An 11,108-nucleotide genomic window follows, 5' to 3' on the forward strand; every position below is an offset into this window, starting at 1 on the left:
TGGGTGATCCAGAAAGGAACTAACTGTGGCTTCTTGCTGCTGGCTTGTACATCAAGGCGGAGACTCTACTCAAGTGGCAAATGTGTAGTGATCATTTTAGACCAGACAACTTTGAAAAACCCTGCAATCTAAAGGACACACTAAAGTTACTGACAACGAATGCGGTTCCATCCGTCTCTTCCAGATGCACCAACAGCTGCTGACGAACAGGTAATAACTTTTGGTAGGCTAGTCTAGCTAATAAAGCTAGCCCGTTTCCTAACGTTAGCCTAGCTGCTACTGATAGATTGAGACGGACAACGTTAGTGGAGATAACGTTACAGTTCAATGCATTGTGGAGAGAGACAACGTTAGCTAATGGTATAGCTACAGTCTTGGTAAATACCGCTAACTTTAGGTAATTTCTGACAGAAAAGGCATGTAACCTCGGACAGTTTACATGCAAATTGCAGCGGCAGGTAAATAAACTTGTGTGATTGTCATGGAAACCAGCTTTCTCAGTAGCCTAAGTAATATCACTCCGCCACTGCTGTAGCCTATGCTACCAACTACAGGGAACAAAGTATAACTATTGCAATGTGATGCAAGGGTAGTTTTATGTCTAACATTATTCTATCAACGCAGACATTTACACCGATAGTCTGGTGTTATAATTTATTTGCCTCGGGTGTACTGTGGAGTGGGTAAGACTGTTTTTAGTGGCAGGCTAGCAGATACTATTGACTTGCGCTAGCCTAGCACCAGCGAACTCTCCAACTGGATGAAAAGTGTTAAACTGTTTCCACTGATAAAATAACATGCTGGATAACTTGGAAATGAGGTCTTATGTCCAAAATTCAGAACTAACCCTTTAAAGAGAGACAGGCAAAACTATTTCGGTTCCATAGCATTTGAGCTATACGTATTTTCTTTAATGGCTATTGCCACAACATTCTGGTTAATGGAGTGATTAAAAAAAAAGTGCCCTCTGTAAAAACTTTTGACTCAAATTGTTAACAAAATGAAACAAGGATTTTCATGCTGTCTTAATCCAATGTTCTGATTTCCATTATGGAAATGTATTTAAATGTATTTTACAATTTAATACATAATTTGCTCATTTAAACATGCATTTACAGGAAACTAGTTATACAAACAATATTTGACTTCATATTAGTTATCAACTGGGGAGGTTTCATGTTGATATGTTATCCCTATTCACTGGGGTGTTTCCCCTTTACCCCTTCTGTTGTCCTCGGTTCGATTTGACCCATTTTCAAATGGTTTCCATATCAGAAATTTGGGTTTCTTTCAACCAAACAATTTCAAAACCAAAAAAAGCAACGTGGATGGTACCCTGCAATGCTCTTCACAAGTTAAATAAATGATAATTTCACTACTTTCATTGAATTTTGATGTTTTATTCAATTCTATAGCATTTGTAAAAAATAGGAAATTGAAAAAAGATTGTTTAAAACCCAACCCGGTCTCACGCCACGTCGTGTAATAGTCACGTTATTTTGATTCATAGGTTACGATTTTGACGTTTTTTTCGTGTATATGCAACGACTTTTGAACGTGTACAGGTCACGCTTTTCGAACCTGCTCTGGGGGACGCGACAACGGGGAAATGAGGCGCCACACGCCGGCCAAAACAACGGGACGGGCCGCCACTCGCGACCCACCCGCGCAGGGGCACACAACAACGGGGAAATGAAACGCCGCACGGCGGCCAAAACAACGGAACGGGCCGCCACTCGCAGGACACGATCCCCGGCCGCAGGGGCACACAACAACGGGGGAAATGAAACACCACAACGGGGAAATGAAACGCCACAATAACGAGACGGTTGGGGTTAGGAAAAAAAAAGAACGGGGAAAGGAACCGTCACACGCGGGACACGCCGACAAAGGAACTGCAACGCGCGGGACAAAGGTACTGCCACATGCGGGGCGCGATCCCTGGTCTCCGGGGTGAAAGTCCTGCATTTTCTGGCCCATCCACCACCCCGACCAATCTCCCTACGCGGACTTTCGCCTTATCAACTACTCGCTACCGTCAGCGTTCTGGGATCACGAAATATGCTTCCCATTAAAATGCATTGCTTTCAATTTCGTAATCGCCACACGAAAAAAACGCCATTTACGTAACCTGTCCACGACTTAATAGATTACAATAACGTGACTATATAACGACCGGGCTTGAGACTGAGCTGGAAAACTCCCACAAAAGTTTCAAAGGCACAACAAGAATTATTTGGGAAAAGCCAGAAAAATGTAGCCTAGAAATCTAGACTCCTCCTAGTGGCAGCAAATTTATTTGGCAGCCAGGGGGTCAGGCAACTTCAACAACATGAAGAGAATTTTTTGTCTTTATGTATGTAGATTACTTCACATATTCAGAATAACTCTCCGTTGACTTTCGAGCTGCAAAGACCAAATTTTGGTCAGGCAAATCACATCGTGTATAGAGTCGGTGGGCGGGGCTTATGGCTGCTGCTGCTGCTGGGAACAACGGTCTCCTGGAAGACTTGGAGTTAAGCTTTTCTTTGAGAAAAGAATGAAGAACGGCACAGAAATAATTCTTAAAAAAGGAAGATGTGTTCGGAGTTTTGCTGACCGGATACGGCAAAAGTTTAATCTATCAACTAGCTTCTCTACCTTCTTCGTTGCTCTGCTTGGTTGTAGTGCTATCCTATTGCGTGCAGAGGGAATTTGAAAGAAAACCGTTTATCCCGCCCCTCGGATCGAGCTCCGTCAATGGTGAGTTCCCAGACCCTACATCTTGATGTGGGTCTGGCTTGTCAGGCTAACAAAAATGTAGAACAATACCAAAAAGTTGAAAAAATGCCTCCGCATGTGCTCTTTCTTTCCTAGGAACACAGAAAAAGAATGTCAGTGTAACATTTTAGTGTCATTTGTTCATACATTTAGTCACATACTACCTTCTTTTCAACTTTTTCTATCTCCAGCCTTGTTTTTTTAATTAAAAGCCTCTTGTACTCAATGTCAAGCTCCAAGATTCTCTTATATAGGGCCGTCACGTTGTCTGCTCCAACCTGAAGCAAATAAAGAACATTGTCCCTTTGCAAGTCACTCTTGGAGAAAGTTGCAGGTATGCCCCCTTCCACACCTTCCATCAGGGGGCGACCCTGATTGCTGGAGAGGGCCAGCTCCTCAGCAGGAGTGAAGTCCTGTGGCGTAGGGCTCAACTTATTTGAAACAATACAAACTATGATTTGATTAAATGAATTAATCAGCTGTAACACATAAATACAGGATTTTTAAACAGGTAGCAAAAAGTAATGACCACATGAATGGTAGTAATACCTACCTGAAAACAATGCCTAAGTGGCTGAAATGGTTCGCTTAAGGCATTGACTTAACAGTCCAAATAGTAAGCTAAAAGATATGAATAAATGGTAAAAATAAATAGCTAAAGGTTTTGCATAAGCGGCTAAATAGGTTAGCTAAAACTACGGACTAAATCGTTCAAAACGTAACGGATAAATGGTTAAAACATTCAGCTTCCCTTCCAAGTAGTAGTACGATGATTAGTGACCAAACCAACCTAAATATGGACAGTTTAGTTATTAGGAATGGATAAAGGGGTGCGGTAGTTCATCTGACAGGGCTCTGTGGGTACCGCAGACCAAAAAGGTTGGGAACCACTGAGCTACAGGACAACAATCCTATTAACTGTCACTGGGGTACAGCTGCTACAGCTGCTATGTGGTCATGCCACAGATTTGAGGTGCATTTGCACCTGCACCCAGTTTCAGGAGAATGGGAGCTGAGCTGTGCAGCCATATGCCAGGCAGTATTGGAGAGTTAGCAAGTCAATAATCTTACACCCTAACAAATGCTGGGTTATTTCATCTACCCAACCGCTGGGTTATGAAATGTTTTACCCATTATGGGTTATTTATATGGAAGTTGGGTTATTTTGTGCAACTCATGCGTTGAGTCAAAATCCATCAACCCAACATACATCGGTTGACCCAGCACTTGGGTTGTTTGTGCTTCGAACGTCATAAGATCATCACCAGAGTCCACACACCGAGCGCTTGTCACAGCAGAGAACCAGTCTGGTCATCCAACGAGGCAAATAAATAATAAAAGGTTTGTGTACACTAGCTACATGTCTAATTCACATTGTCTGTGTTGCGTTACCTATTAAAATACTATCTTTATATTGTGAGGCTAGTTGGTTAGTTTGGCAACAACGTAGCTAGCTAACGTTAGCCATTTAGCCGTTATCATGGAAGCATGGATAGCCTACAGCTTATCCGTTTGGTCTGAATTATATTAATGAATTAATGAAACAAATTCATAATGCCCATGGGCATATGGTCATGTTTATTGAGTTCACCAGGCTAATTTGCCAGCTAGTTTCAAGCTAGCCAGGTGATTCGCCAGTTAACAAACTATCTAGCTAGCTAGCTAGATAGTTTACTAGCCAACAGGCTGTCGCCTGTAGTTGCTTTGCTAGCTATATTATTTTAACTGGCTATAAATGAACGTGCTTGTTTTTCCTGAAGCTTTTAATTTGAAATGTGAAGGCATAACAGTGTATGACTGATTAAAGTATGTAAAAACAGTGAGATAACCTGATATGTCTGACTAAATGCATTTATGTGCATTTATTTAAGTAATGTGGTGACCCACAATAGATAAGAACAAATGCTTATATTGGTTAATTTTGCCCAGCATTCGGGTACACTATATAACAAATATGTAGTTGAATCAACCCAGAATTGTAATTAATTTGACCCAGCATTTGGGTACACTATATAACAAATATGTAGTTGAATCAACCCAGAATTGTAATTAATTTGACCCAGCATTTGGGTACACTATATAACAAATATGTAGTTGAATCAACCCAGAATTATAATTAATTTGACCCAGCATTTGGGTACACTATATAACAAATATGTAGTTGAATCAACCCAGAATTGTAATTAATTTGACCCAGCATTTGGGTAGAACATTTAACTCATCTGTTGGGTTAAAAATGACCAACCCATCTTGCTGGGTCAAATTAACTACTGTTGGTCCGGTGCAATAGTGATCCAACGGTTGGGTTATAAAACAACCCAAGTTGGGTTATTTTTAACCCATCATTTTTAAGTGTGTAGTTCAGTGTTTTTGTCTGTTTTTTGGCATTCCGAAATGGAATAGAAATGTAATGTCCACCAAAGTGTAAAATTGTTTGTTCATCAAATCATAAAAGCAGCAGAGCATAAGTAAATAAGTAAATTGTTAAACAAAGGTGGCAACAGGATACCACCGAGATGAAACACTAGAGTATAGAGCACGCTAGTACACAAATTAAAATGAAAACAAAGCTTAAAACACGGAAACCACAACAGACTGTACAGTATATTACACAACTCAATGGACTGTCACAACACTGAATTAAATATTTAAAGTCCTTTTACATGGAGCGAAAGTTTGCTTTGTCAGGCTTTTCAATATGTGTATTATCAGAAGGTGGAAACATATACCTGATAGCTTTGGCAATAATTTGTATCATATTTGCTTGTTAGTTCATTTAACATTATAAGTAGGATATAACACAAGCTCAATCATAAAGGTCCTGTACACCCACACAGATGTTTTCATTAATTCTGCCTTTTTAACTTTGGCTCAGGTTGAAGGTAAAGCAAAAGCTATTCTGGAGTTACATGAGGTCAGTAGACTTCATGAACATAATGACCTTATGAGTTTCAGCCAGAAGGAAGTGCCTGATTCCTTTACTTTGTCTTTTAACTTCCTGTCTGCACCAGAAGTGGGAATGTATATTAACATCTGCTGCTTTTGACACTATTACACACAACCCGGTTTCCTGGGACATGTGCTTATTATTGTGTAACAAAGTAACTATTCAAAATTATATTATCATACCCCATGTACTATATATATTGTTGGGTGAAAAGATGAATTTAAATAAATGTTGATAAATCAGCTTCCAGACCAAAATCATCTGGTTTAATGATTGACAGTCAGAATCAGAATGGGGCTTATTACAAAGTAGGTTTTGACTTGGTGCATACAATAACCAAAAATATATTTAAATAAACAATAAAGCAAAGTACTGCAACAGTCAAAGAACATTAATATAGAAATATGTATTTTGTCTGTCTTTACCCATATCATGGAGATTTAAGTTTTTTTAAAGCAAATAAGTCACTCAAATAATAAGTCAAATGTATTAGTCATGTTTAAGAACGAGTCAGGCAACTTCAACAACATGAAGATAATTCTTTGTCTTTATGTATGTAGATTACTTCACATTCAGAATAAATAAAAATGAGTCATGATAATGTTCAAATCAAGTCCAGGGTATCTTAGAAAAAAGAAATTCTTTTCCTATCCAGTAAACATAAGATGGTTGATTTTAGTGACTAAAAGACGTGATCAGTATTTTTACTTTTCTAAAGAAAAAATATATCTGGTGGAAAACAACTCGGTGATGACATGCTGAAGAATATCTTAATGAACAGCACTTATTTGTCACGTAAACTAGCAGCGGCATCATTTCAGTCACTCTACAGACATCTCTACAGTATGTTGGCATCACAGGAATCAGGCTGCAGTATCTGAAGTGTAACAATTAGTTTAATAGATTTTCTAAACCATGGGTAGAAAAATGCATACAGTACTGGATTTAGACAGGAGTTACTATAAAGTAGCCAGGTCCCAAAAATTGAAAAATCCACACTGGTTGACAAGTCCAGGCCCACGATATAGGGATAAAAATAAGGACAGAAACATATTAGAAACACAACCACGACAACACCAAGAGTCCTGGCGGCTTTTCTCTCTGATTTCTTTGCGGTTACAGTAACTGAATCCTGGAGTGTAACAGCTGCAATATGAGACCTCATGGCTCGAGCCTGAGACACAGCCACCACAAATACTCTCATATACAGAACTATGATAACAGCAATGGGACCGACAAAGGTCAACATGACATCAACAGCTCCTGTTACATAGTTAATTACAACTACACACTCTCCATAGCAGGAATTGTATCGATCTGGATGTTTTAGAAAGTCCATCAGTATCACCCCATTATAGAACACAGAACAGGCCCAACACAGGCAAACACAGACTTTAACTCTATTCTGAGTGACTTTGGTGGGGTAACACAAAGGGTCACAAATGGCAACATATCTGTCAACTGATATGAGCACCATGTTTCCTACTGAGGCAGATGTAAGGATATAAGAGGCATAGTTAAAAAGTCCACATGTCAAGCTGCCCAAAACCCAGCAGCCCCCAATACGGAGAGTTCGAACCGGCATAAGCAGGAGGCCAACGTAGAAGTCTGAGACCGCCAGTGACAGAATGATCAGGTTGGTAGGGCTCTGGAGCTGCCTGGAGAGGAAGAAAATCATCACTGAACATATTATATTAAGCAGGTGTAGAAGTCACAAAAACATAGTCTGTACTCATATGAATAGTCAAATAAACATAATATGTACAGATACAATGCAGTAAAACATCTAGTAATATTTTTATATAGGCAAAATGTCCTCATCAAAAGCATGGAAAACACAACAGACACAGTACATGTACCCATTTTGTATAATACTGCATGTGTCTAGTAGATGGGGAGAACTTAAGAGCATGCATCAGCTTGGATTAATACAGTAATAGATTCACTGATAGCCACAGAGTTATTGGTTATAGTAGTAAGAGTAATAATACTATGCAAGTATGTTTTAATGCTGAATGCATTAAATTGTTCTCATCTTAAATGTTATTTTCATTGTAAGCCTTAATAGAACAATATACAGTATATATTGTCCTAAAGTCAACAGACACAAAAAGTAAGTGTTTGATATTGAGAAAAACAATATTTCAGATTATGATTGTAAATTTATGCCTGAAGTGGGAGATGGAGATGATGACCAGCAGGTTGAGAGCCACAGTGAGCGAAGAGATGCAAGACAGCAGAATGTAAAGAAATATGGTCTCAGCACGATGTTGCATTGGCTTCCTGCAGGAGGTGTTGAGTAGTTGTGGAAAGCAGAGTTCAGCGTCTTGCAGAGTCTCCGTCATCAGAGAGAGAAACGGAGACGAGAGGCTGCTGAGATCTGGCAGCTTTCTGACCAAAGTTCTCTGTCATGAAGCCGATGTATCCAGCTCCTCCCTCTTTTCACATAACCGAACAAACAACTGAGCGATTCTGTGATGAAATACATTATAGCGAGTTGAACCTTGTTGATTGAACCTCAACAAAAAATTTTTAAAAGTTTTAAACAAACACCAAAGCAACAAAAATGATATGTAGATATGATGTAATATAGTTATAAAAGTAACATTTGTTTGTACAAGAAGCATGTTCTCCCAATTTTTACGTTTATTGTGGCGGCGCCCTCTAGTGACTGTAGTAATTATGAAGTGTTTAAATACTATAAGAGCTCCAAACTCCGTAAGGACGCAGGTTAGGGTAGTGGATGGGTCAAACCCTTTTGAAAATAAGAGTAAACTGCTATTTATTTTACTTGAAGGTAACAAACAGAACTACATCACTTCTGCGTCACATGCGTAATTATGTCATGTACATACGCATTGGTAGTGAATTAACATACTGTCAGTAGTATGTAGTTTTAGTGCGTAAACCTAACTAAACTGCGAACATTTCGCAACATTGACGCAACTACGATTCACGGCGCTTTGCTAAAGCCTACAGTGGCTTTCCTAATATGTTCTGCATTACCAATGTTGTAAAGAAAACTGCCTTTGCAAAAAAATGGAATGTGACAGAAATAATCTGCTGGGATGTAGAGCATGTCCATGATGGGTGACGTAAGTGATATGAGGACGGATAATGTTATGTAGGCTACATAACCGATACCGCTCACATAGGAAGTTATCTGGAAATTAAAATGCATTGGGGCCTCAATATCATCTTCCGACGTATGTTTAAGTCCCTGCAAAGTAATACAGCTTCTTCATCAACGGGATTATAGATAAAAGGAAATGTCATGTTTGGAGAAAACAAAAAATGTTATGGTCTGCCTAACATGGTTAATATATCAACACTGTTTTTTTATTCATGCCGATAACAAACTGTGCTAAAATGCGCCTGATACAGACTGAATGAACGAAGGAGGAAATGAAAGAGCGCTGCGTCAGAGGGAGGAGACTGAGAGAAACTCGAGATTTATTGAAGAAAACCTGCTCCCAACAGGTTAGGTTCACAGGCTCAGTTACCAGAAAACCCAGAGTTTTCCTCATCTCAGTTTTCACTAAATCTGCTTTCTGAAACGGACCCCAGGGGCCTGTTTCACAAAACCAAGATAAGGGATTAAGCCGGGATTTCCTGGTTATCCTGGATGAATTTAGCCTTGACTCGGTTTCACGAAAGCAGAGGCACATAAATCACCATGGAGATTTATTCTGTGCAGCTAGCCTGGTCCTGACCAGGCTAACAGCCAGGATTTATTTAATCCTGGAACCTTTTCTGTTCACTCAGCAGAGGTTTTACCCTTTTGTTATCAGCCTGGATTAAAATACAACAGGTGCATATTGCTGTTCATTTAAGTACTGTTATTATTTAAAGTTGTGACCATTATTTTTTTTTATAATTATAAATTTGTCATTGTTACTGTTATATTGCTGTATGAAGACGGCTGTTCATATTGTTGTAAGAAGTTTGATGAATATATTACGGCAGTTGAGATAATTAGAAAAGGCTAATAAGATTTAAAATGAGTTTTAAATGAAGTCTGTTACTAAGGGCAATACATACAATGCTGTACATTTCTAGAGTTCCCCAATGCACCTTAAATTATTTTAGTTTATAATTTCTTTTTTTATTCTTTAACAATAAGGATCATGTTTGTTCTGCTTCCATGTGCATTGTATTTGGCATTCTTAGCACACAATTTGTGTTGTCCAGTAAACTGGGACTATAATTTGGGAGGATTGTACAATTTTAAGAACATATCCTAACTGTACAATCCTCCCAAATTATAGACTTAGTTCACTGGACCAGTAACTATCTAGTGATGTAGACTACTGTACATTCATGTAACAACAGGGAGAGGACACCTTAATGGTTTTTGACCTTATATTTTGCCTCGGGGGGAAATAACTGATGAATATACTCTGTTCCATTCATGTTTATAGTGTGCATGGAATTTATCACTTTATTATCTTTATAGTTTCTAGAGTTTTACAGTGCAATTTCTTCAGTGTTTTTATTTTCTATGTCCATATACCAGGGAGCAAGGCATATAATATGTAGAGAAGGAAACTCGTCCTCTAGAAAAAATAAAAAAACGCGACAAAGCATGACAGATAATAGCGGACAGACTAAATGATAGTCTAAAAACATACATTTATGAACTACTGCTCTTAAATGAAACCATTCAATGTGTCACTTGTCATTTGCAAAAACGAACACCTGTACACTTTGCATTAAAAGCGAGTAGTGGAAGTTAATATGACTTAGGAAATTAATATAGCCAATGAGAGAGAGGGGAGGAACAGAGTGAAAGAGATATTTACGCTTCATATTCTAGCGTTATAGAAAATGGATCTTCATGGTAAATTTCCTGAGTAACATTATCTTCTGCTTACTTTTAAGGCAAAGCGTACAATTGTTAATTTGTGCAAATGATTATTAGCCTAATCATTGAATGGTAGGAGTATGACGGTTTCCATTCAGAGCAGAGGTCAGTTAATGTATATGCTTAGTCTGCTTACGCATTCAGTCGGTCTGAGATCGTCTGCTAAGCTTTCTCTCGCTGTTTCAGTACAGCGGCCGTGTTATTTTCTTTTTATTCAAATAATGTGTTTCACGTCATCATACTTCCACAAGAAGCTGCTGCTCACTCTGTATAAAGTAGCCTATGTACAATGCGTATTCTCCATTTTGGCATCAGTAAATCTGTGCTCGACCTCGCGGTCTTTTGAGGAAATCCGTGGACGCGCATCTATCTGAATTAGTTCAGCCTGGTTCAACCTAGTCTCTCCTCCTCAGCCTGGCTTGGCCTTCGTGAAACGCACCAAGCCAAGATTCACAGATTAGACTAGGTCAAGCCTCGCTTTATCAGTTATCCTGGATTTAGATATTCTGCTTTTGTGAAACAGGCCCCAGGTTTTAT

At 38.9% G+C, this 11,108-nt stretch overlaps 1 protein-coding gene across 1 annotated transcript; it reads right to left on the reverse strand.

Moving 5' to 3' along the window:
• Positions 1-6,545: 6,545 nt before the first annotated feature.
• Positions 6,546-8,052, reverse strand: LOC114563612 (trace amine-associated receptor 13c-like). The gene is made up of 2 exons (XM_028590410.1): positions 7,877-8,052; positions 6,546-7,365 (listed from the first exon to the last, which is right to left on the reverse strand). The coding sequence occupies exons 1-2, from the start codon at positions 8,050-8,052 to the stop codon at positions 6,546-6,548; spliced, it is 996 nt and encodes a 331-aa protein (XP_028446211.1).
• Positions 8,053-11,108: the final 3,056 nt, after the last annotated feature.

The sequence above is a fragment of the Perca flavescens genome, chromosome 11, assembly GCF_004354835.1.
Source record: "Perca flavescens isolate YP-PL-M2 chromosome 11, PFLA_1.0, whole genome shotgun sequence".
In the NCBI taxonomy this organism is placed as follows: Eukaryota; Metazoa; Chordata; class Actinopteri; order Perciformes; family Percidae; genus Perca; species Perca flavescens.

Bases quoted from the DNA above. Each gene is read 5' to 3' on its own strand.
- LOC114563612 (XM_028590410.1), bottom strand. From the start codon at position 8,052: ATGACGGAGACTCTGCAAGACGCTGAACTCTGCTTTCCACAACTACTC. The intron at 7,366-7,876 runs GCATAAATTTAC...CTTCCTCTCCAG, and splicing joins ATCTCCATCTCCCACTTCAG to GCAGCTCCAGAGCCCTACCA.